Source organism: Camelus bactrianus, chromosome 10, assembly GCF_048773025.1.
Source record: "Camelus bactrianus isolate YW-2024 breed Bactrian camel chromosome 10, ASM4877302v1, whole genome shotgun sequence".
NCBI classification, from domain to species: domain Eukaryota; kingdom Metazoa; phylum Chordata; class Mammalia; order Artiodactyla; family Camelidae; genus Camelus; species Camelus bactrianus.
In genome coordinates, this window is record NC_133548.1 from 50799216 (window position 1) to 50824957 (window position 25742).

The 25742-nt window shown below is 57.2% G+C and overlaps 2 protein-coding genes across 6 annotated transcripts in view; both read left to right on the forward strand.

The window, feature by feature from the left end:
• Window positions 1-25742, forward strand: part of CAPN5 (calpain 5) — a 59534-nt gene that overhangs the window by 13947 nt on the left and 19845 nt on the right. For all 5 annotated transcript variants that reach the window (XR_012509756.1, XM_010973470.3, XM_010973469.3 and 2 more), the window contains exons 2-3: window positions 9578-9804; window positions 16720-16851. Coding sequence is in view for 4 of the 5 variants with exons in the window: in XM_010973470.3 (XP_010971772.2) it covers window positions 9640-9804; window positions 16720-16851 (297 nt within the window). In the remaining variant the exon portion in view is untranslated. The remainder of the gene's footprint in view (window positions 1-9577; window positions 9805-16719; window positions 16852-25742) is intronic.
• On the forward strand, window positions 16860-24651 carry OMP (olfactory marker protein). The gene has a single exon (XM_045509034.2). It carries the CDS (start codon window positions 22709-22711, stop codon window positions 23198-23200), a length of 492 nt encoding a protein of 163 aa, XP_045364990.1. The 5' UTR covers window positions 16860-22708; the 3' UTR covers window positions 23201-24651.

Consider the following 25742-nt stretch of genomic DNA (forward strand, 5'->3'; position numbering starts at 1 on the left):
GACTCCCTAGGGCTGATGAGTGGGTCACTGTCTTTGCTTGAGGGAGGGAGTGGTGGGCCAGGCAGAGCAGAGCTCTGACATGAGACCTGCTCCTGGCTCCATCCTGAATGCATCTCTTCCCTGTCTGAGCCCTTGAGCTCATCTGTGCAGTGAAAACAGTACAGCTCATTTCTGAAACTGTGCAGGAGCTTGACCTAGGAATTGAGCCTCAGTTTCCCAGCCCAAGAAATAGGCACCACCCTACCAGGTTTCCAACCTTGAGTCTTGGAGACAGATGGTGCTAGGGGCACAGACTGCCTTTGCAGGCAGCAAGAAAAGAGGCTGTCCTGGTGACAAAGACAGCCGGCTGGGAAAGAACAAGAAGTGTACCCCTCTCCACCTCAATGGTGAGAGCCTACAGGCCAGAGAGGGCAGGGGCTTGCCTGGGTCACACAGCCCAGTAGTGGCTTCAGTGACCTGATCAAGTCTCATTTTTGTCAGGTTGTTTCCCTTATGGGGAGTGAGCAGCACTCGGGACATGCACCTCCAGGTGTCACCCCCTGACCCCCTTAACCCCCACTTCTTAGGAGAAAGAACAGCCCCTGCTGGGGGTGCTCAGCTGCACCTGCCCCTCCCTCGGCACCTTCTTGCTGGCATGTGGTGCTGAGCTGCGTTTCCCGTTCCCCATGACTTTCAGTGCCCAAACCAGCTGCTCACCCTGCCTGAGGCTGAGACCTGGCCTGCCCACTGCCCAGGAAGGTTCCCAGCTTCTTCCTGTCCCTGCCCACACCTGGCAGATCCAGCCGGATCACAGCTACTTACAGAGGCTTCCCAGTGCGTCCTCACAACACCCAGGTCCCAGTGAGGAGCTGCCATGGGCAGTGGCTTTGGGACTCAACCAGGGCCACACAGTGAGCTGGCCCCAAGGCTGCCCTTCCCCCAAATACACTATCAGGGGGACATCAGTGCCCCAAGATCACTGTCCCTCAGAACTAGTGAGACACCCTGCACCCCAAACACTCCTGGCTCTGCCCTCCATCCCCGCCGTGTCTTTTAGTACAGAGGGACTTGGTTGGGTTTATGTTATTAGAAAGATCTCTCTGCAGCTGGGTGGAGACTGCATTGGAAGCTTAAACTATAAGGCAAGGGCAGTGGAGAAAAAAGACAGGATTTCCCAGCCCGGTGCCGCCTGCTCGGTGCCGCCTGCTCGGCGTTGGCTAGAGTGACTCACTGGGCCTGGCCCCCTGGCTCTGCTGCCGGAACCTGGAGCCCCGGTGGCCCCAGCCCAGCTGTCCCTCTTCACATTCTCCCCCCGCCACCCCACCATCTGTTCCTCAGCACGCGGTGCATGGGGAGACGGGGCCCTGGGAGTCCACATGCAACCAGAGTAGGACCGAGAGAGAGGCGTTGAGCATGCTATTGAAGTGGTGGCTTGTGGGGCAGAAGTGGGAGTGGGGTGTAGGATAAAAGGCAGGAACACTTTGATAAAACCAAAACTGCAAATAACTAGACAGTCACCAGACTCTGAGGCGCTGTCCTTTGCAGGCCCCATCCCTGGCCTCTGGCCTTCCCCACCCGGGCTCTTGCTCACCTGGGTGACTGCCCCAGCCCCTTTCCTCAGCCCTAGCCCTTAGTCTCGCCCCTGCACTGCTCCCTGGCTCCCCTGTGCCCTCAGTAAGAGCCCAAGTCCCGCAGCCCGGCATCCCAGGCCTGCAGAGCTGCTCCTGCCAGTTTTCCCCACTCAGAGCGCCTCACCCTGACCTTCCAGCTGTTACCTGGTCCTTTCCCGCCTTCCTTTTACCTGGAGTGCACCCTATCTGCTCTCCCCTCAACTCCGGCCTGGCCTTCCAGCCCTGCTCCGTCCACTTCCATCTTGAAAAGACACCACCATTCTTCCCATCCCTGTAGCCCCTCCTACAACACGCTTACTTCTACAAGCACTGACCACAGTGTGTCTGGCTTAGTTCTTGGTCTGTGTCTGTCTCAGTTCTTGGTCTGTGTCTGTCTCCTTGTGCCTTCCTGGGACTGCTTTGAGGATCTGACCCCCTCCTGTCAGTTCAGGACCAGCTCAGATGGGGGCTGTCAGTGAAGATGAGCAAGTTCTCTGAATTATCAGACAGCTGTTCAGCCCTTCTCTGGTCATGTGGCAAAGGGGAGGGGGCCCCGTTGCCTGGAGTGGGGTATGGTGGCCGGTGAGGAAGGTGGGGCAGGGGTCTTTGCCCGCCGGGCTGTGGGTGTGGGCATCCTTGGCTCCTTTGGCCGGCCCTGGGTGATGCCCACTCTGCTGAGCGATACAGCACCGCGGGCACCCACTATGTGGTGTGGGAATTGGGCCACAGAGGAGGGACCCCCAGCAGGCCCTCCTGCGGTCTCCCTTTCACTCCCACAACCGGCTGGTCACCAAGTAGAGCTGGGCCTCCCGCCCACCCAGCCTTAGGACACGTCTGCTCTCCATTCACACATGAGCTCTGTGGCCTGCCTTCTGGTTTTTCTGCCCCAGGCTTGTCCTTTTCTAGTGCACGCTCCAGGTGGCTGCCAGGTGAATCTCAAGTCCCTGCCCTGCTCAGCACCCTTCCTGGCTCTCCACCACCTCAGGAAGAAGCCCAATCCCTGTGCTTGGCCTTCCAGGACCTCTGGCTGGGATTCTGGGCACCTCACCTGCAGTGTCCTCTCCAACCCCCACTGCTGTTCACTGTCAGCTCAGTTCCTCTGCCTGAGCTCCCTGCCTGCCCTCAGGGCCCAGGTGTCTCCTGAGGGTGGTCCCTGGCTGGCTGGTACTCCCTTCACAGAGAGGAAACCTTAAGTTGTGTGTCCGGTGGGGCATGAGAGTGACCTCTCCACCTTGCAGGACCCTCTCTTGGACTTGAGCACTTCAGGTGTGAAAGCCACAAGTGTCCTGAGAGATGGAGGAGGCTCACAGGAGGTCACACAGTCAGCGTGTGAAAAGGCCAGGCCAGGTCTAGTGCTCTGACCAAACGTGGCGTCCTTCCCTGCTCCCCCTAACCCTGGGTCATCCCACCCTGGGTGCCAGGCAGGACCCTCCAGGTATGTAGTGTCCAGCCTGATGGCTGGGCTGTGAGGGCCCAGAACTGGTGGGATCAGGGTCACTAGATTCAGCGAGCCCTTCTTCCCAGGGCCCCTGCACTGGCTTTTTCTGTTGAACATTTGGTTAAAGCATAGCTGACCTACAGAACAGTGCATTAATCGGAGACACACAGCTCAGTGACCCTATCCACGTGGCCACCCGCCTGATCAAGGAGCAGTGTGCCTGCAACCCCGGAAGCCCCCTCATGCCCCTTAGTCACACCCCAAAAGGCAGTACCTATCCTGCCTTCTACCCACCGTGGACAGGTTACGCCTGCTTTTCAGTTTTATATCAGTGGAATCGTGGTATTGCTTCTCGTTTGATACTGTGCTTGTGAGGGCCACCTGTGGAGTTGCATGCAGCAGTAATTTATTTATTTTCATTACTGTGAAATATTCCATTCCGACACCACATTCGTCCTTCCTTCTGGTGATGGACATTTGGGTGGTTTCTTATTTTCAGCTGTAACAAATACTACCATGCTAAACATTCTTGTACTTGGTTTTTGGTGAATATGTGCATGCATTTCTGTTCTGTATATATTTAGGAGGAAAATTACCAAATGGTAGAGTGTGCGTTTGTTCAGCTTTAATTGATGTGGTCAAACGGTTTTGCAAAGTAGTTGTACCATTTGCTGTCCTACCACCAATGTCGAAGAGCTGTGCATGTGTGCGTGTGGCGTTTTTCCCGGGAGCCATTCTGGGCTGGGTGTAGTGGTATTTCGTGCTTTTAATTTGCAACTCCTCGGTAATTACTGAAGTGGAGCTCTTTTTCTTCTATCTGTTGACCATTCGGACATGCCCCTTTCCTTACGTTTTCTTCAAAAAGTTTCATTGTTTTACCTTTCAGTTCGATTTGCGGTCTCTGGGTTTTTGTGTATAGTGTGAGGTGGGAGTCAAGGTGAAGTTTTTCCCAGCACCATGTGTTGAAAAGACCATCCTTTTCCTAATGCACTTCTGTGTCACCTTTGTCAAAATCAGGTATCCTTTTTCTGGGGCCTTTCTGTTCTGTTCCACTGGTCTGTCCGTCTACCCTGTGCCAACCCCGCACCGTGTCAGTTACTAGAGCTGTGTGAAAGGTCTTGGTAACTGCGAGTGTGAGTCCTGCAGCTTGGTCTTCTAACGGCCTTGGCTGTTCTTGGCCCTCTGAGTCCTCGCTCTGATATCCCACCCCTTAGAGGAAAGCCCCAAGGCTCAGAGAGGTGAGGTGACTTTCCCCTGCCACACAGCTCTGTCTCATCAGGCAACACCCTGCCCTCCAGGCTTGGTGTAATGCTGAGGCTCCCACCTACACCACCAGGAGCTTAATGGTTTTCTTGAAATCAACTTCCTTTTTCCTAAATATTTCTTAAAGGAAACTGTGCATCTCCTGTAAGTGGAAAGGCAGTATTACTCTCCGTAAATATAAGATTACTGGAAGGATCTTAAAAATAAAGACAAAAATCCATTCAGTTCTGGCCAGGAGCTGAGCCTGGAATCTGCTTCTCCTTTGTGAAGTAGGTGGGTCAGGGCTGTGAGGGATTCAAGACTCGCTGGACCAAACCAAGTTCTCTGTGAGCGAGAAGTGGACAGGGAAGAACTTTCTTACTGACTTTTTGGCCATGGCAGAGCCCCCTCTAAAGAGATCACTGGACTAACCTGGGGCCTGCTTTGGGAAGCCCAGTGTGATGTGGAGGCTGGAGGCTTGGGGTCCAGTTAACAGGCTGCAGGTTTTGTACATGTTCCTCAATGTTTTCATCTAAAAAAATGGAACTAAAATTCTCTCTCCTATTAGCCCCTGGCTGTGGTGGCTGAAAAGTCCAGGGAAGGCTCAGTGGTGTCCAGCCCTTCCTGCAGGTGGCTCCATGTGGCCTGCTGCAAAGTGAGCCCTTACTCTGTCCTGTGCACAAATGACCTGTCCCTGCCACCTCCAGCAGGTCCAGGGACAGCAGATCAGGCCACACCCTCCCAGAAGGAGGTACACACTGTTTACAAGGTGAGGACAGACAGCTCCGGTAGGGCAAGCCTGGGGCAGATGCCACTTTCTTCCTCTGTAGGGCTGATAGCAGCTCAGAGGGGTTAGCAACTTGCCTAAGGACACACAGCACTAAGTCATGCAGCTGGGACACAAACTCTGGTCTGACTGTCCCACTGGAAGTCTGGGTTCTCTAAGCTCCCTAGCGGGCACTCCCATGCCCTTGTTCTGAGCCATGACAGCACACCCATGCTCAGTCCACGGGGCCCCCTGTGCTAGGCTGGGTCTAAATCACCTTGCATTTTCCTGCCTCTGCCTCTGAGCCTTTGCTGGAGCTGTTCCCTCTGTCTGCAATGGCATTTCTTTCCTAAAGGACTTCTGGGCCCAGGCCTTTGTGAAGGCTTCCTTACGTCCCTCTTGCTGGAATCTCTGAAATGATGCATATCCCATTCTGTCTTGTGTCTGTTGGTTACGCTAGACCATGAAATTCCATGGGGACAGGAACCCTGGTAGGGGTCTGGAAACATTGTAGATGTGCCCCAGACATCGGTACTGACATCCCCCTGGGGCCACAGTGCATTCAAGTATGCAAAATGCTGATCCACTTGGCCATGTCTCATTTGATCCTCCCAGAGGCCCTATCTCAGAGGCCCTTCCAGACAAGGACCATGCAGACCAGAGAGGAGACATGGCCTGTCTAGATCTGACAGCTTAGAGGGACATTGGGGAACTAAAGCCACATCTCCGTCAGGAGCAGGAGAAGGGCTGGGCTGCAGCAGAGAGCACCAGGGCTGCAGCAGAGAGCACCAGGGCTGCAGCACATTTCCTCCTCCTCCTCCATAATGGGGTGTGGGTACCAGCTGGCACCCAGCCTTCAGGAGGGGGAGGGAAGAAGGGGGAGGGAGGGCTGGTCTAGTGGGAGGGGGCTGGCCCTGGCCTTCAGGAGACCTGCTCGCTGGTACGGCTCTGACTTGGAAAGCTGATCCCTCTTGGGAGCTCATGCCACAATTTGAGCCTGTTTTCCCCCATGAAGGAATTTCTCCTGCATCACATGCGTTGGTTCATTCAACCCAAATTCACTGACTCCGCCCTGCAATGTTGGCCCCTCAGAATACAGAAAGGAGCGGGACATGGGCTCTGGCTGGCGAGGTGTGGGCTGGGGAGACGGACAGATCATATGCGGAGATGGGGGTACAACATGACGGGTACTGTCACAGGGGGTCTGGGACGACGGAGGTGGAGGGAGGAACAGGGTCAGGGACAGGTGGGAAGTACTTGGGATGAGTCTTGAGAGGGGAATTCTCCAGGAATGTGCATGTGGATGGACAGTGTATGTGAAGGCCCCGAGTGGACAGCTTGAGGGGACTGCGAGGAGCTCATAGCCTGGGAACATGGGCCCAGGGTGGAGAATCTGGGGGGTGGGTGAGGTCAGCAGGGACGGAGGGAAGGGGGCAGGCTGGAGGACAGCCAGGAGGCCCAGACTGTCCTGTTAGTGCTGGGCTCAAACAGTGTAAAAACATTCAGAAGTCAGGAAGTGCTGTGGCCCCGAGCTCAGACCCGGAGAGAAGAGGTCGGGGTTGGGAGGCTGGCTTTCCTGATTCCTGGTTTCTCTGTGGCCTTTGATGGTCATGCCTAGAACTACAGGGAGAGAGCAAAGCTCAGAGGCTGGTGACTCTGTGACCTCTTAGGGGTGTTGACCCAATGGAGGGAGTGGAAGGTGACTTTGGGGCAGATGGAGGGTGCAGGAGGACAGTCTGCAGGAGGTGTAGCCTGTGCAAAGGCCAGGGCCAGAGAGCCTGGCTTAAGTAGGCCAGGGGCAGCCTGGCGGGCAGGGGTGAGCTGGAGACATTGTGGAACTGGGTCAGACCCTCAGCCAGCCAGGCCTGGCCCCTGTTCTCCTGGGCCCGGGCCCAGCCAAGCGGTCCCCTCTCTGCCTGCACCTCCCTTTTGTCCTCCTCGGGAGCAAACCTTCCCAGCAGCATTGGCCTGGAGGGCCGCCAGAACCTTCAGTCTCCACCAGCCTGGCTGTGTGACCTCGGCCAGCTCGCTCCTCCTCCCTGGGCCCTCTGGGCTCTGAATGCTGGAATTGCTAGAGTTGATTTCTGGGCTCCTGCTTTCAGCTTCTTTGATCTAATTCTTGCAGCTTAAATTGCTTCCTGAGCAGGCCCTGCCGGAAACCACGATGCTAATGGCTCTCCTGGTGGCTGGGTGCCAGAGCCCAGGGGCTGGCTCTTCAGGCACCCCCTTCTCTTTGCCTCAGGCCTCCAAGACTGGGAGGGTCGGTGGGAAGGGGCAGGGTTATTGGCCTCCCTGAGCAGAGATGGCCAGAGAGGTTAAGTGGTTGGCTTCAGGTCACACAGCAGTGGGACAAGTGGGCCCCGTATGCTGTATGGCAGATGAAGTGGCTGTGGGCCCAGAGCAGAGGACAAGCCAGCCCTCAGCCCCTCGGCAGGCAAGGACCATTAGCCATCCCAGTTCTCCCTGCTGTCTATCCACGTTCCACCCTCACCGCCCATTCTCACCTCCTTCCCTTCCTGTTTCTCCCCTCCATTGAATCCCCACATCTTTTCCTTCCTGTGGGGCTGGCTCAACCAGGGTGTCTGGGGTGAGGCCTGCCCTGCCCAGCATTCGGCCCCTCCTCCTGCACTGCGGGGTCACCAGGCCAAGGTGGAGGCACCAAAGTCAGAGACGTGGGGGTTCACATCCAGACTCTGCCATGGACCTCGGGCAAGTCGCCTCCCCTCACTGAGCCTCAGTTCCTTTTCTGAAAAATGGCGACCATGAGAGGCCTTCCCAGCAGATCCTGTACATAGACCTCTAGTCAGGAGGTTTACATATGGCAGGTGCCAGAGAAATGGAGGTTCTTTCTTCGGAGTGAGAGGTGGCTTGTCTACTTCTCTTCTGCCTCTTCCATCTGGCCCGCTAAGGAGTCTCCTCAGACTTTGATTAATTATAACGGCATCTTCCAGTTATTGAAGCAACATTGTTCCCATCATGGAGATGAGAAAAGGGGGACTCAGAGAGGTTGAGTGACTTGTTCAAGGCCACACAGCATGTGAGTGGTGCAGCTGGGACTGGCACCCACATCAGTCTTGCTTTCAAACTTGTGTTCACCCCCAAAGGCAGCCTACCTTGCCTCAGTTTCCTCAGCTGGGCTGGGAAGGTGGGTGGGGCCTGTGCCTTGGGAGGTGGGGGTTGTGGTGTTGCCCTGAGCAGGCCCCATGATGAGTAGACCTGGGGATATGGAGCTCCCAGAAAGAGTCCGAGATGCAGGGACATAGATGGTGCTGTCAGTCAGGTCCCTGGTCATTCGAGCATCTCTCCAGGTACCTGATCTGTCAGGTCCAGCTGGCTGCTGCTCCCTCCCCTCCCCTCCCTTCCCCTCCACTCCTGGAACCCTTTCCTGGCCACATCAGTCCAGGCTGTGTCTCTTGCACAGCACATGGCTACAAGGTTCAGGGTGTTGGACTGTGAGGGGCTGACGGGAGGATGTTGCTGGGTACAGCCACCTTCTGTGTCAGGCTCTGTGCCAGGGCTGCATGTGGGTTCAGGTATAGACAGTGCTGCAGAATCTGGCCCTCACAGGGAGTGGGCCTGCTGAGGGCCGAGAACAGTGGTCCAGGCTGAACACAGCGATATGGGGTCATCAACCGGGGGGGTGAGTAGACCACTGGGCTTGGTTTGGCCCTTAGGGGACCCCTGAGGGGGAGGGGAGATTGGAAATGGGAGATGGGTGAGGACCAGCACTAGAAGCCCCCGAAGCCCAGGAAGAGGATGTTCAGGGGTGTGAGGCACTGCAAGGTCTGGGAGGCCGTGTGGGTGGGAGAGTCTGGCTTTGGAGACTGGGAGGGCACAGGTCGGGGTTGGGGTCCTCAAGGGAGTTTAGACCCCCCAGAACTGAGGAGCCATGAGAGTGCTCCCTACAGAATGGGAGACATTGATTGCAGAAGGCGGAGTGCTGGAGGGAGGAGGCAAGAATGAATGTGATTGATGGCTGAAGGGGGCTCCAGGTCAAGGTTCTTCCACACTGGACAGAGATGTGCAGCTCTGGGCTAAGGCATGAGGGACCGGAGGAGAGAAACTTGGAGACTATGCTGCTGTTTTCCTGTGGGCGTGACACCAGCCGGGGAGCTACCTGGTCAGCCACTCGCCTGATTCCGCCCTGATTCTGCTGGAGGCGGGGGGGGGGGGGGGGGGGGGGGCCTGTCTAGGGAAGCTGGTGGAACAAAGGAAGGGAGGGTATGAGTGCGGCCAGGCGGCCTGAGCACTATTGTGCTTGTGCCCTTGGCCTTTTGGCCTGCAGGTCTGGCGTCACCTCAAAGCATTAGAAATGAGGAAATTCAAGAGTTAGGCTGGTCATTTCCTCTCTCTCCCTGCTCTGCACTACCAGCTGTGTGACCTCTGGCAGGTCTCTCCTCCTCTCAGCGTCAGTTCCTGGCTGCACGATGGGGATGCGGATGCCCATTCCCCTGGGCTGCGTGGAGGGGCCATCTCACTCAGAATCCCGTGGGAATTCCGGTCCTCAGGAAGTGATGATCTAATTGCCTTCTGTCCTCCCAGGTGCCCCAGGAGCCGCCCTCCGTTGCCTTGACTTGGTCTCCCCTCCCAGGGCAGCGGCCACCATGTTCTCGTGCGTGAAGCCCTACGAGAACCAGAACTACTCGGCCCTGAAACGGGCCTGTCTGCGCAGGAAGGTGCTCTTCGAGGACCCCAACTTCCCAGCCACTGACGACTCGCTGTACTATAAGGGCACCCCGGGGCCCACTGTCAGGTGGAAGCGGCCCAAGGTCAGTGTCTGGTCTGAAGATCCAAACCAGAGCCCATACCTACCTGGTCTGCAGGGGACAGAGGGTGGCTGAGAGGGGTCCTTCCGAGGCTTCAGGTGGCTGAGAAAGTGAATGCTGGGCCCGCCTGCTGTGGGATTTCATCGGGATGGGAAGCCAGGAGAACGGGCCTTCCTTCCATGGCCACTACTACCCAGCTGGGACCTCACCCTCTCTCTGGGCCTCAGCTTCTGCCCTGCCACTGTCCTCCCAGGGTCGTTTTGGGGATAAAAATGAGGTGATGTGGATGTGACCTTTTTTAGTGCAATGTAGAGTGCCACTCAAGTGTAAGGAATTCACTTTGCTGATTATCATCGCGATGATTTTGAAATAGTCATTTGCTGTACATGGAAGGTATTTATTACGATGGTTAATCAGTAATAATAGTAGTAGTGAAAAATAATAGTACCTCAGAGGGTTGTTGTGAGCATCAAAAGAGATGATGCGTGAAAGGGTCTGGCACCGAGCCCGGCACCCATAGGGGCAGCTGTCACCACTACTGTTGGGGGTTGTGAATTAGGGAGCCCCTGTCTGGTGGCTCCCCCTGGCCTGGCCTTGGTCGCTGACACTGGAATGTGTTGAACAGACGCGTTTGGCCTCGTGGCATGATTTCATCCTCTTTAACCCTGATTCCTGAGTGTGAGAGTAGGTGCTTGGATGATGTGGTGTCCCAGGCCCCCTCCCGGTTTCTGCAGCCTTGCTGGTGACACTGAGACTTGGTCACACCCGAGGGAGTTTAGTGCAGGAGACTGTGCTGGACCCAGGTGCCTGGGGCTGGGAGGAGACTCCCCTGCCTGGTGCTCAGAGGAGGTGTCTCAGAGTTGAAGGGTTTTCAGGGTGGGAAAAAAAACGAGGCTTGAAGCTCTCAGGCTCACTGGGGACATGGCAGGAGCATGGGGCGTGTAGAGGGGAGTGAGGGGAGGAGGAAGCCAGGTCCCTGGTGCGCCGAGGCAGCGGGAGCCATCGCAGGCCGGCTTTCAGCAGTGTGTGCCAGGGTCACATTTGCACTTTAAAAATTTCCCTCTGGTCCCCTGTACATTTCAGAAATGTGAAATTTAGTTTTCAAGTTCCTCTCATAGACTGTGATCTCAAGTCCCTTTCAACTCAAAAAATCCTGTGTATTTTCTTGGACTGGGGCACTTTAGAGGTAAGGAAACTGGGTTTGAGTGGGGAGCACACATACCCTGACTGCCCAGTGAGCGGGAAGCAGAGCTAGGCTGGGACCCCAGAGTCTTGCCTTTGAGCCCAGGACCCTGCCTCCCCTGGTCCACCTCCCCAGTACCAGATAGAGGGTCCCTGGTGCCCTGTAGGGACCTCAGCCCCTTGAGCTGTGCTGGAATCTCTGACCCCTGCCTGGGTTCTCCGGAACTCCCAGCAGCCTCCTGGCCTGGCCCCAGACCCCTGCCTCTCCGTGCAGCCCCACCCCCACGCCTTCCTCCTTGTCTTTTGTCTGGTGGGTGGAGAAGGAGGCCAGTCTCAAAAGGCCTTTGTGAGGCTCTGGGTCCTGGGACAGGGGAGACACTTGAGCTGTCTGCCCTCCTCTTACTCCATGCCCGCCCCCATCCTGACCCTCTCCTGCCCTCTGGCCATCCCCCAGACAGTTTAGGTCCCCTGGCTCTGGAAGGAGGCTGGCCTGGCCTGGCTGGGGATACTGGGCTTGGTGCAGTGAGAGGAGAAGAGGAAATGCCAGGCTGGCTGGGCTCTGCATCCCCCTGCTGTGTGACTCTGGTGGAGTCACATGCCCTCACTGGGCCCGATTGTCTGCCAGTTCAGGAGTCCTGCCATGCTGTACTTTCCTTCACTGCCTTCTTCGCTGGACTTGGTGCCTAGTCCTTTCTAGACACTGAAAGAGGAGGAACAGGGTTGCCCCTGCCCTGGATGTGGAGGCTGGTGACACACAGCTTGTCATGGTTGGTGTTAGAGACAGATGTCTGAGTGGAGCCAGGGGCGGCAGTGGGGCATCAGTTCTGGGCTGGAGAGGCAGTTCAAGGCCAGGCACTGCTGAGCGATGTTGGATGAAGGGGTGAGAGTGCGTGGCCCAGGGCGTGATGGATGACCGGTGTGTAAGCAGGGCTGCAGGGTGGTGGCAGGGCTGCTGTAATGGGCAGGCCCGGATCCACTGACAGGATGCGGGGTTGGTGGAACAGGAAGTCTGGCTCACTTGCTTCAGGCGGGTGGAGTGGGGCCAGTCTGGTGGGGTGACCATTAACTCCGAGCTGCTTGGCCTGTGGCCAGTGAGATGGAACTTTGGCCAGAAGCAGCCTGTTTCTACTGAGTCCTACTTCCTGGGTCTTGTGACCTGGCTATTTACAAATAGAGTAAAAAGCCAATTTTCTTGAAGGCCCAGAGAACCTCCTCTTTACTCCCATCTCACCCCCAGCTCCTTATCTTGAAGTTAGTTAGTATCGTGGCACCTCTATTCTTGGGGGACCTCCCTGCCTGCTGGCCTCCCTTTTCTTTGTCTCAAAATGGAATGAGGAAGGTGGCTTTTGAGGCTGGCTTGGCCCTGCCTTACAGGAGGTGTGACGTGAGCAGTCACTTTCCCTCCCTGGATCTCATTTGTCTCATCTGTAAATGGGGGAGAATAGTTCTTGCTGCTCATGGTTTCTGGAGGTTGAAATGACTTGAGGTATCTGTGGTGTCAGACACATAGGAGACAGATGACAAGCTGGCTCCCTGCTCTGGCCCACCTGCTCCTGCCAGCCCAGTATTGGGGACCCGGAGCTGGCCCTACCTGGAAGTCCCATCTCTTTGGACTCTGCAGGTGGGGCCAGGCCTGGTCCACTTCAGTCCCACCCAGGGCATCTGCCTGGGGCCCACACCCTCCACCTCCTCACAGGTCCGTTGTTTATTTGTTCTTTCCCATTCAGTAATCTGCTGGCCTCCCTCACAGGCCTGGCCAGGGAGATAGGAGAAGATAAGAGATTAGAGGGGAAGGTCGATGACTCAAGGGGTGACTCAGGGGGAATCCTGAGGGGGTGGGTGGAATGGGGGGGCTTCCTCCTTCTCAGGCTCAGGGCCTTAGTACAGTCCCTTCTCATCCCTGTGGGGGCAGAGTACCCCCCACCTCCCATCCTGCACTCTGCCTCTCCCCATCTCTGGAGACAAGCCTGCATGTCCTTTGATGGAATTAAGAAAGGAACTAGTAGGGATCCTACAGACACCAGTTTTGGAGCCTCCCAGAATTCTCGCAAGGTGGTGGTCGCCAGCCTCATGCCTGGGGCTCAGGCTCACACCAGCCCCTAGAGAAGGCCCCTCTCGTTGGCTGTGCTGAGCAGTGGGCCCCTTGATGCCACAAGACAGGCAGTTTGTGCTGAGTCCAGCCATCTGGGCCTCTGCCCTGCCCAGAAATGATCCCCTCTGGGCGTGTGCTCAGGTGGCCTTGGAGGATGGGAGGAGAGGGGACATGGGGTGGGGAGGCAGGTCTGTTGCAGAGAGGGCAGGGCCCAGGCTGTAACTGCCGAGAACATTGCCCTGCTTTCCCATCCCAGGCAGAGGTCCTGCTTCCTTCCTGGGCCTCAGTTTCCCCAGTTGTCAAGTTGATTCCTGCTGTGAGCTTGGATTCTGGGAGGGAGGTGACGGGGTGAAGGTGGATGGACAAGGAGAAGTGGGGGTGGATAGGAGGGGCAGAAGGTGCCCTGGATCCACTGGCTTGCTGCCTTCCACCTTGTACACCGGGTCTAGAAACCTGAAATTCTGGTTGTGCCAACAGAGGAGGTAGTTATGGGCTGTGACCTGTGTCTGGTGGAGTGGGTGTAACAGGCTGGGAGGGGCTGAGAGGTGACAGGTGACTGCAAGTGCAGGAGGCTGTTTCCCACAAAGGTATGTTGACCAAAAGAGCGGTCACCCCAGCCCTGGGGGTGGCCTGGCCCAGAACTCCCAGCAGCCAGTCCAGTCCCACCCTGCAGGCCACTTTGCTGTCCCTTCCTCTCAGGCTCCTGCCCGCAGCCCCAGTAGCACCTGCCAAACCCTGTTCCTGACACTGGAGGTGGGCAGAGCCAGGCTTGGGCCCTGCCTGGGAGCTCTCAGGCTGGTGGGGGAGACTCAAAGGCGAACCTCAGTGTGGACAGTGATGGGAGGGAGAACGGTGGCTGGGGTTCCCGGGGAGGATGATGTCGGAGGCAGCATCTGTCCGAGGCTGAGACTGGATTCTATCTTGGGGGGAATTTGGAGTCTCCATTCCCCTCTGGAGCCTGCCTGCCCGCCAGCCTGCTCTATGCCTGCTCTGCTGGTGTCACCGCCTCCAGGCAGCCTCTTCCAATCTCTCTTGGTCCTGTTGTCACAGCTATGCTCACATGGAGGTCGTAGTCAGGCTTCTCCTCCTCAAGGGCTCTGCCTGTGGTCTGGGAACTGCCCTGTCTGGATCTGTGCCCTGTGCCTGCCCAATGACCCAGGGAAGGTGGAGGAACAAACTCTGGTCTTGAGAATCTGGGCCCTATGGTGACAAGGGTCTGTACTGCCCCTGATCCCTTGGTCTCATTGCCATATAGCAAGTCCCCTAAGCGGGGCCAAGGACAGGTGCAAGGGGGTGGGTGAAGGAAGGGTGGCTTGTCACTCATAAATCCTGGCCCAGCTGGAAGCTCTGGAGGTGACTGTCTGAATTGGAATCTCAGTTCATCTCTTCCTCTGTGACCCTGGGCATATGACTTAACCTCTCTGTGCCTTGGTTTCCTCATCTGTAAAATGGGGATGTTAACAGCACCTGTCTCTGCACAGCTGAGCACACAGCCAGTGCCCAGTCACTAAAAGCTGTTTCTGTGATTGTTCCATCCAGGGTGACCCAAGGTGGCTGCTGGACCCCAGGTGCCACCAACTTCAAATGGCTTCTCTAGCTTGTGCTGCAAACTTGAACCTCTCCTGGTAGTAGGAACACACCCCAGACTGCCTTTTCTTCTCCGCTCCCTCCCAGGCATGTGGATTTGCCCCAGGTCGCTTCTCTGCTACAGCAAGTCAGGGCAGTGCTGAGCCTGGAACCCGGGACTCCTGACCCCTGAGGTCAGTCTCTCCTAGAGGCCAGAGAAGTGTCTGGGGCCAGAGCCCTGTTCTGGGGCTGCGGGACCAGGCTGGAGTGGCTGCACCTGCCCACAGGCTGCCCTGGCAGTACTGCTCAGTGGGGAAGAGAGCCCTATTCGAGGAGCTAGGATCTGTCTTATTAGTCCACTTGCCTCATGACCCTGGGCCTCGGTGTCCTCTGTGGGATGGGTGGTCACATTTCTGTGCAGTGCCCTTACTGGGAGGATCTAAAGGGAAGGGGTGCCTTGGAGGTCACCTCCCGTGACCCCCAGGCGGTCCCTGTCTCTCTTACTACGGTAGGGATGGGGCCGGGGTCCTCCAGATATGAGGCCCCCCCTTCACCCTCGTCCTGCTGTCCTGCCTGCCCTTCTGGGCCCCAGGGAGGCAGATGCTAAGTCATGGCACCCTCTGGCTCAGAGTGCTGGGCTGGGCTTAGGCCAGGGCCTGGGAGATAAGATAAGGTGGGAGGCAAATTTCTCATCTGCTTCCTGAGGCCTCACTGGGTTTCTGGTCTCACTGGTTTTCCATGACCTGCGGCAGGATACTCAGACCTGTGGCATCTGTACTCTGGGGAAGCCGCCTTGCAGCTTGACCTGGGGCCACCCTGAAGTCCCACCTGGAGTGCTCCTGCCCTCAGGGGAGTTATGGCCCTCTCAAAACTCTGGTTTTCCAAAGCAGAGGTGGCAGCAGGAGTCCCAAACACCTTAGTGAGAACTGATAACTCTTTGCCCCATTTTCCCCTGAAGGGTGCCCTGCCTCCAGGATCTGTGGACTCCTTACACAGCCCTATAAAGGACAATAATCTACCTCGTTTGCACAGGAGAGGAAATGGAGGCTCAGAGAGATTGAGCCACTGGCCCAAAATTGCACAGCTGTTAAACGGGGAACAGGAATTTGAATTCTGTTTCCTGACTCTACTACCCTCTGCTGGCTGCCTGTGGTAGGATCTCAGTAGCTCTGTTGTGATTGAGCTGGTTCAAGAGCACCACCTGAAGTGGAGGCAGGCCAGTGTTGTGTGGCTGGGGCCTGTGATGCAACCTCTCTGGGCTTCAGTGTCCTCATCTGTAGAATGAGCACAATGCCCACCTTTCAGGACTGTGGTGAGGATATTGATCATGGTGCCATGAGGATGTTGGTCACGTGGAAGGCATGTCTCAGTGTTTACTTCCCCCACCCTCTATTGTCCCCCCTCTCTGGAGAGCAGTCACTCGCTCTCAGCTCTGAGGAGTGAAGATGTTGATGGGAAAGGAGGAGGGGCCCAAGGTGGGCCCTCCAGGTGCTCTGTTGGTGTCAGCTCAGCACTGCTTGGCATTTGCTTGCTGTGTGCCCTTGACAAGTCACTTTCCCTCTCTGAACCTTCATTCCTTCTCTGTAAAGTAGAATAACAGAGCCACAGTCCTCATATGGGGTGAGGGTCAGATGAGACAGCTGGAGGATGTGCCTACACGGGGCCTGGTATAGTCCTTTCTCCAATCCTCCCCTGCTCTTTGCACTCATCATGGGTAATTTTGGTATGTTTCTGCCCTGCACCCTGGCCCCACTGCGTGACTGTGGGCCCTTGAGAGCTGGCTGGGCCCCACAGGGCTGCCGGTGCTGGAGATTGATGGACACTGAGCCCTTGCTGGTCAAAGAAGACTGCATAGGCCAGGAGGAAGGTGGTAGCTCACCGAAATCCTTCCACAGTATTTGCTTATCTCCCAAACTTTGGTGGAAGAGCAGAGTTCTTCGGCCAGGGGGTGGGAGAAGGGCTTTCCAGGCCTCCCTTGGGGAAGCTGGGTTTGAAGACTGATGCAGGCCCCCCATCTGCAAGGGGAGGTGGGTGAATCTCCACACTGACAGTGAGATCTCCTCCCGGCTTTTCTGCAGGACATCTGCGAGGACCCCCGCCTCTTTGTGGATGGCATCAGCTCCCACGACCTGCACCAGGGCCAGGTGGGCAACTGCTGGTTTGTGGCGGCCTGCTCATCCCTTGCCTCCCGCGAGTCGCTGTGGCAAAAGGTGAGGCCTGGGTGGGGAGGGGGTGCTGGGGAGCGTTAACGCATCTTGGTCCCCTTGCCACCAGATAGGGGAGGTGCGGCCTGAACATACAGGTGAGATTTGATGACAGCCTATGCAGGGATAGGGTAGGGTGACACCAGGGCTGTTCAGAATTGGCAGAGCATCAGAATTGCCTTCCTCTCCCCTGCCAGCTCAGGAGCAGGTGCTGGGAATCTGTGTAGCTCCCAGTTCTGATGTATCCCCTCTAGACTACTGGGGGCCCACAGTGTCCTTGGGGCCACTTGGTGGACACACTTATGAAATGTGGAAGCTACCAAAATCATGTGCAGTGTGGAGACACCACTAACTGGGGCTCAGGAGACCCCGGCCAGTACCTTCTATGTGACTTGGCCAGTCCTTGTCCTTCTCTGGGCCTCACTCTTCTCACTTGTTCTGAGGGAGTGATCCAGACAATCCTGATCATGATTCATGGTTCCAAACAGCTGATGTCCTGGACGCGGACCAAAGGTTTAGGTTGGAAAGAATGGGCTCTGGTCCCGACACTTTGTCCCCTTGTGGTGGCATTCGGCAGTGTAGTCGTTAAATCCAACAGAGCTCCCTCCTGGGGAGGCCAGGAGGCTGGGGTTGTGGTTTCTAAAGAATAATTGACAGGAACTGCACCCTGGGTTCCCAAGCCGGCAAATACAAGTCATTGCCCTTCCTTCTCTTTCTACAGGGGCTGGCAGCACAGCTTGGGAGCACTGGGCATCCGGGTCTTACAGGCCCAGGGGCAGGTCCCAGCCTCTCCGTTTTGTAGCTTCATATTAGCCTTAGGTTTCTCATCCACAGAGTCAGGCTATCAGGGTAGCTCCCTCTCGGGGAGGAGTGAGGGTGGAACGAGGTACTGTACTTACAGGGCCTCGCACAGTGCATTGCCGGGTGAGGGGCGGCTGCGACAGCCAGTGTGGTGATAATTCAGATTCATGGAACACAGTGAGTGTTCTGTGCAAGTGGGGTGCAAAGAGCAGGTGAGTTTGTTCTCGTCCTCTGAGGCATCCCTCAGCCATCAGAGGGCGCTGTGCCTTCGGCTGAGGTTGGAACCGTAGTAGGTGCCGTGCTGTCTTGTCTTCTGAACAGGGATGTGACCTCTCAAAGCCACCCTTTAAATGGGCACCCCTGGGGCCTGGCCCTGATGGTCCTGTGGGATACAGGAAGCTGTGTGCTGTAGGGCCCTCCGCAGAGGCCACTGTGTCGGCCCATAGATGTGGGTGGTTGTGGGGCATCTGAGCTAGGAGGACCTCGGAGAGCCGTGCATAGAGTCATTTCACTCATGGGCCCCATGGCCAGGGAAGGTCGGGGCCTGGCACTGTTCTCTGGGTGTAGGGCTGTCCTCACCCTCCTGCCTCCAGGCTCTAACCCCCTTCTTTGAGCCTAGAACAAGGTGACCCTGAGCTAGATTGGCTCAGTCTAGGGCTGGAGGTGGCACACAGGAGCCCTGTGGGGCTGGCCCCACACCTCCCACCTTGCCCTATAATTGCCTGTTTATCTGTGGGCTCCCCTCTCGAGGTGAGCTCCCCTTGGGCAGAGCTGGTTCAACTTCTATCTTCCCAGCAGGAGCCTGGCACAGAGAGGGCTCAAGAAAGTTTTGAGCCCCTCCCCAAATTGTTGGACCCAGCTACTGGCCAGCAGCCCCACAGCTGGCCTGGCTACCTCAGGCCTCCTGGGCCTTGCAGGGGGACTGGAGCCTGGCCCGCTGTGTCCCCTCATAGGAAATGGGCTGTCTGGTAATTTGTAGGGAAGAGCCTCAGCTTGCTGTGTGCCCTGCCCTGGTCCCAGGCAGTCCCTTGGGTGCAGCTCCCCGCCTAGCAAGTGGAAGAAAGGGCCCTGGACCCGCAGGCAAGAGGCTTGTCATTGATGCCGTGACAGTGGGCAGGCCTGTGTTTGTCTCTGGGCAGAAGGTTCCTCCTGCATGGTGTCGGGGCACTGGCCTGGCTAGGCTGGAGGCTTTGAGGCCAGATCTCCAGGAGCTTGGGTCTCCAAGAGGTTGGGGCCGGGTGGCGTGCTCTGGGGTAATTGCACTCTGTCTTCTGGTGCTGCTGTGGTGATGGTCCCTGGGTCCCGGAAGGAGGCTCGAGGCCCCGGGGAGCTCATTACTGTGCCTTCCCTCCCCTCCTGTCCCTGCTGACCAGGCCCTGTTTGTTGTCATCCCTCACTTTCTGGGCCTGTTGCCCAGCAGGGCCTCCCCTGCCCAGCTCTGTTTTCTCCATGGAACGGGGGTGCTCAGCCTGAGCTGCACCCCTACTCCCCCTGCCCACCTCAATTCTGGGGATGCAGGCGCATCACACCCTCGGCACACATGCCCCCTCCTCCAGGAAGCCATCCCTTTACCTCTAGTACTTGACACAGCCTAGGGTGAACAGGCTGGGATTTGAAGGCAGCCAGACCTGGGTTTGATTCTGGCCGGGTTCCTTGCTGGTCATGTGACCTTATGCAGGTCGTGTTCCTTCTCTTGGCCTCTGTGTAAACCTGACCTTTCCAGTCCAGGGTGGTGGGAGGATTAAAGGAGCCCACAGGATTAGGGTGAGGGTAGGTAAGCCCGTGGCATTTAGGGGAGATCTGCACATATTAATCCCACCCCCTTCTCCTCTGGGCTCCGACCTGTTTCTCTGTTCTGCCAGACACTTCTTGGCAGTGGGCCTCCCTGTCCCATGGGATCCCTGGTTGCGGCATTATGGTCTCCTCAGTGTGATCGTACATTTCCTGAGGGCAGGGCAGTGGATTTCAGGTGACCAGGTTTTGCGGAGCAGAAGTCAGGATGTGACATTGGGGTAGAGCATTTGCCACTAGCTTGGTGTGGCCCAAGCCAGGTGAGTTCCCCTCCCCTGGAGGCCTTTGCAACCCGAGGCTCGAAGGCAGGCCTCTGTGCTCTGAGCCACGGGGTGCCGGAGCCCAGGAGGAGTCAGCTGTGCCCCTAGCCAGAGGGGAGCAGAAGTGAGCAGAAACCCAATGGAGTGCCTGGATGCCTGAGAGCCAGGGCTGGGAGCTGGGCAGTCCTGGACTGGGCCTGGAGGAGGCACCTAGTGGTAGGGCCAGGCTGTCTTTTAGCCCATTTAAGAATGTTTCCCAACCCGTGCCTGCCACTGCTATGTGAGCAGTTCCTGTCCTTTAGCGAATGCCAGTTCATTCACTATACAGTGGTTAAGCACCAACTGTGCCCCAGCACCATTCAAGGTACCGGGGACAGAGGGTTTGAAAAAGTCCTAAATCACGTCAAGTTTTCATTACCTGGAAACAACCAGTGTTAGGGTTTTCTATATTTCCTTCCAGTCTTTTTTCCATTTGTGGCTAAAGAGGTGCTTGTTTGTCATGATCACGGTTTCGCAGCCACGGACGCAAGCTTAGATGTTGCTTTGCTCCTCTCTGTTCACTCCTACGTCCAGCTTTTGGTGGGGCCTCCCAAGCCGTCTGGGGCCTGAGCGGAGGTCTGTGGGTGGCGTGGGCCCAGCCCCACGTGCAGCCTCCTGCCTGCCTTTCCTTCCCTCTTCCCCCTCTGGCCTTCCTTGGCCACCACTGCCCCCCTCCTCCCGTCTACCCGTCTGGGGGGCCCCAGCCCTGGTAACAACTCCCTCCTTCAGCCTCCTCCTGCCTTTGTTCAGGCCAAGACCAGGCCCTCCCCAGAGTCATGAGGCCTCTGGATCCTCATCCATAGAAGCTGAACCCCCCCACCATGTCCTGCAGGCCCAGGGAGGGGGCGGGTTTTCTCTTGATTCATTGCTGCCTCCAGACCGCAGCCTCCCCAGAGAAACCCCTGCAGGCTCGTGCTGGTTGTCCCCCCACCCCGGCCCACCTTATTGCCGCCCCCTGTCAGCCAGCCACCCTGCCTGCCACCCAGGCACCAGGGGCTCGGCACCTCCAAGTTCCCAACCTTTTTCACCCCAGGTACTGCAGTGTCCCGGGGGTCACGGTGCCCTCATCACTGTGGCCCCGGGTCTTGATTGCGTCGCCACCTGCCTTCACCGTCCAGGTATCGCCCTCGTTCCTGCACCCGATGCACACCTGTTCCTAAACCACATTCTGATCTCGGTCAGGCCCGTGTACTCTCTCCGTGTGCCCATCTTCTTCTTGTCCTCGGCCTTGGGCCCCATGGGCCGTCACATCAACTATTCTTTCATCAGTGTCATTCATTCATTCATTCATTCATTCATTCATTCATTCATTCATTCATTTATCAGGGATTTCCGAGGGCCTCCTATATGGCAGCCCTGTTCTGGGGGTGGCTTAGAGTGATGGACAAGTCAGACACCGTCCTGGCCCCTCCGTGTGGAGACATCACAGACAAAAACCAAGCAAATGTACAAATAAAAAGGAGAATTTAGTTCTGGGAAAGGAGAGAAATGTCTCCCTATGAAGGAAAAAGAAGCTCCCAACAGTCACTCCTCAGCCTCTGCCGCTCCAGCTACAGAGCAGAAGGTTCTGTGAGGATCAGGCAGTTTAAGGTCTCTTCTCTATGGTTTTCTTGAACACTGTTGGAGAATGGCTGCCAGAGGCCCCCAGGACGGACCCCAGTGCTCGAGGTGTTGTCTTAATAGGACCAGGTGCTTTGTTCCCCTCCATGACCCCCTTGCTGTTCACGTAGCCCAAGACCCCGCCGACTTACTTAACCTCTGTCTAGCAATTGACTCTGCTTGTGGTCCACTAGACCCTTCAGGTTATTTCCAGTTCTTATACTTTGGCCTGTGCTCTGTCCTGTCTTCTGTGTGTGACATGTCATGGCAGCTTCCCCTCTCCCCTACCCCCCCCTCAGCTACATTCACTTGCTCCATTTCTTCCATTTGCCCTCATGTCATGGCTGAGCCCCCGGTTCCCTCTCAGGCACTGGGGAGACAGACATTTGTCAGATTCTTCCACCGCCTCCAGTCTCCTGGGGGAAGAAGCTGAGGCTCAATACAGGTGTAATAAGTGGTGGGGTTTTAGCAGAAGAGACTCCCGGGCACATGGCAGCCACGTGGTGCGGAGTGGCGGCAGGCCTAGCAGGCAAGAGTCACCTGGGTCAGTGATTCTCAAAGCACAGTTCCTGGACCCACAGCATCAGTGTCACCTGGGAGGTTGTTAGAAATGTGAATTTTCAGGCTTCATCAGAAACCGCTTAATTCAGAAACCCTGCGTGGGGCCCAGCAAACTGTTTTAGGTCCCACGGGTGATTTTGGCGCTCCCTGAAGTGTGAGAACATGGGTCTCGGTGAGAGACGGAGGTGGCTGGGTGGGGGTCCTGCCAGTGGGGATGGGTAGGAGGGTTTTCAGGGTAATTGACAGGCCTTGGTGATGGGGTGTGAAGGGGGTGAGGGTGAGGCCGAGCCAAGGAGGGCTGCAGGGTTTGGCTTAGGTGACTTCAGATCTCAAGTTGGTGGGCCCCTCTGGGCCTTGTTCCCCCTACCTTCCTGCCAGAGGGTCTTCCATCCTCTCCTTATGTGTCTCCAGTGAGCACCTGCTCCCCACCTCCTGCCCTCTTACAGCCTGCGAGCAATGCTCCCCTCTTCACAGCAAGCCAGCTCCCAGCTCATCCGTGGTAGCCAGGGTGGTTGCCACAGCAGTTGACATCAGCAGTTGGTCCCCAAGGAGCCTGTCACCCTCCTGCCTGCCTGCAGTGCCTCTATTCCCGCTTCTGCAAGGAGTAGAGGAGGAGGCATTTGGGGACTCCTGCCTCCTACACACCTCATTTTGAGGGCTGGGTGGGACTGGGAAGGGCAGTGACTGGGAGAGGAGGGACAAAGGGAGGGCAGAAGGCAGGCAGGGCCCCTGTTTGGTGGCCTCTTGCCTTGGCTGTGAGGCCCCAGTTCACTTGGCTCCTGCACAGTGGAGGCAGCAGCAGCATTTGGGCCATGGCCGAGGAGGGGCCAAAGCCGACGCAGCTCAACATGCCCCTGGTCCTGGATGAGGGCCTGACCAAGCAGATGAGGCTGCGTGTGGAGAGCCTGAAGCAGCGTGGGGCGAAGCGCCAGGATGGTGAGAAGCTGCTGCGGCCGGCCGAGTCCATGTATCGCATCGACTTCATCCAGCAGCAGAGGCTGCTGTTCGAGCGCTGGGACATCGTGCTAGACAAGCCGGGCAAGGTCACCATCACGGGCACCTCCCAGAACTGGACACCTGACCTCACCAACCTCATGACGCGCCAGCTGCTGGACCCTGCTGCCATCTTCTGGAGCAAGGAGGACTCGGAAGCCATGGATTGGAATGAGGCTGATGCCCTGGAGTTCGGGGAGCGCCTGTCCGACCTGGCCAAGATCCGCAAGGTCATGTATTTCCTCATCACCTTTAGCGAGGGCTTGGAGCCCGCCAACCTCAAGGCCTCCGTGGTCTTTAACCAGCTCTGAAGGTGGCTGCTCACTGCTACCTGCCCTCTCGCCCACCTGCCCTGTCCCCTGCCCGTACCCCTTCCCCCAGTGTGTGTTTGGGACATTCTTCTAGCTGCTGGCCTGTACTCAGCTTGGCTGGGACCCCTGAGCCTGCATCCTTCGTTCCCCTCTCCTTTCCTTGGTGCTGGCACTGCTGCTCTGTTGAAGCTGAACTGGCTGCCGCTGCTTCTGCTGTAGACCACGGAGGCCTGGTCGGGGCTGGTGTGGGAAGACAGGGAGGCCGTGGGCATCTGCCTTCTCCTTGCTTTGTTGTCGGGAGAGAGGCCGAGAGAGACCAAGACAGAGACAGACACAGACACAGGGAGAGAGATCTAAGGACACCGGGCTTTCTCCGGAGATGGGGAGGCGGAGATGACAGAGCAGCCTCCTTGGAAAATCCAGCAAACAAGCCTCTGCTGCCCTTCGGCCACAACGCTCTTTTCCAGAACGCTGTCCGGAGGTGAACACCCAGCCTGAGAACCCAGGAAGGTGCTGCTCCGGGTGTGGCCCTGCAACGCCTCAAGGGCCCTCAGGACATCGGGCAGGGTTGCTGGGGGTGCTGATTTGGGCAGTGGGGAGTGGCTGGCACACTGGAGGCTGTGCAGGCTGACTCTTGCTCTTCTGGGAGTGACTTCGGGAATGGAGAAGTGAAGGGGGGAAATATAAAAAAGTTGCATAGAGCTGTGTCTAAACATATACATGTATATTGAGAGAGAACATGCTATATTCATGTGAATAACTCTATACCTGCCCTGTGAACAAGTCTGACTTTAGGTGATCTATTATATAATTGGCCAGCTGGTGCACAGGTGGCCCTTAGCAGGGGCTTGGTCAGCATGACATTGGGGATGAAGTGGGGAACAGTGCAGTAAACAGGTTTCCCTCTGCCTGGGGGAAGTTGGATAGAGGGGGTCCAGAACCCTGGAGCTGGGGCCGGTTGCATCTCTGGGGCTGCAGGTGTCCCCCTGCTAGGATGTCAGACTTTTTTTGGCTCACTGATGGGAGAAGACAAGTGTGTCAGCCTGGTGTGGCATCTCTTTGGCATCTTTGGTGGAGTCGAGAGGTGGGGATGGGCGTGGCCTTGGGAGGGCAGTTGTGACAGCTGATGGTCAGAAGTGGGAGATTGGCAGTAGTGTGAGCGGTGGTCCTTTCTAACTTGAAGCGCTGGTGCCTGTTCTGAGATGTGCTTGGAGTCCCCGTGTTTGCCTGCCTGCTTCTCTGTTGACTCCAGGGGGAGCCTGGAGGCCAGACCCCTGCGGATGGCCCTGCCCTTTTGTCTCTTTGCTTGACCTCTCCCTGCAGCTGTGGGGACCCTCTTGGTGCAGACTGCCTGTGCCCCTACCCCACCCCACCATGTCGGCCTCGTGCAGGCATGCAAGTGCCTCTGCCGTGCCCACCGCGCATCCCCAATAAAGCCTGTGTGTGCCTCATGGTGTGTGTTCTCTCATCACAAGCCTCCCCCTCCCCAGGCCCTCTCCACACTCCTGACCCCTCCCCACCTGCTTTCAGGGATGAGGCCCAGAGCAGGCAGGTGATTGGAAGGAGTTTGAAACCAGGTCCCCTGACACCCAATCAGGAACCAACACCTCTGAGTTTTTTTCCAGTGGCCCCCAGACCAGCCTCTGCATGGGATCTGGAGAAAGCCACACCGAGACCTTGGGGAGGGGGCCTGGCCCAGAGGGGACAGTGGGGACCCACCAAGCCATGTTCATGAGTCTCCCTCCCTTGCAGGGTGGCTGGGCAGGGGGCAGATGGGACAGAGGAGAGGTTGAGGGGTGGGGTAGGGTCAGGACTGTGCCCAGGTTTCTTCATCCAGCCTCTGTCACCAATTTGTTGCCTGTCCTCAGGCAGCCCCTGAGCCTCTCCCAGCCTCAGACTTTCTAAAGCAAACAGCCTGATTCTGTGAAGCCCCTTGCAGCCCTGCCCCTCTGACCAGATAGACCCGAATCACCACATCACTTTAGTGCCCCAACTGACCCTGACCTTTGCTCAGTTTTTGGACAGTGACAACAGAGGTCCAGGGAGGAGGCTGCCTGCCCAAAGTCACAGATGTGTGGAGGAGCCTGGGAGGGGTGCACTTGGACCAAGCACATGGACCTTTGACCCCGTGACACTGGCCCCCTGGAATGAGCAGGGGCGATGCCCCCATCTCACCTGAGGGCTCAGGCGCAGGCAAGGTCGGCTTCTTCCCAGAGACCAAGGTCAGACCCTGCTTCAGAGGCCATTCTGGGGGTTTTGCTTGGGAACAGCTCCCCAGCCCAGTCTCGCATCCCCGCCGTCCTCCACCCCAGAGCACTGCCCAGAGCAGCTGCTGCCACCTCCCCCCCCCAAGCCCCGCCCTCCAGCCACGGCCTCTGCCCATTCCTGAAGATACTTCTGCGAGAGACGGGGGAAGCAGACAGGAACCCAGCCCTCCAACCCCGGGGACAGCAGTAGACGGCCTGCTTCTCCTCCCGAGAGGGAAGAGAAGAGTGCAGGGAATGGGGTATGGGGACCCGCTTTCCATGGAAACCGTGGGAAA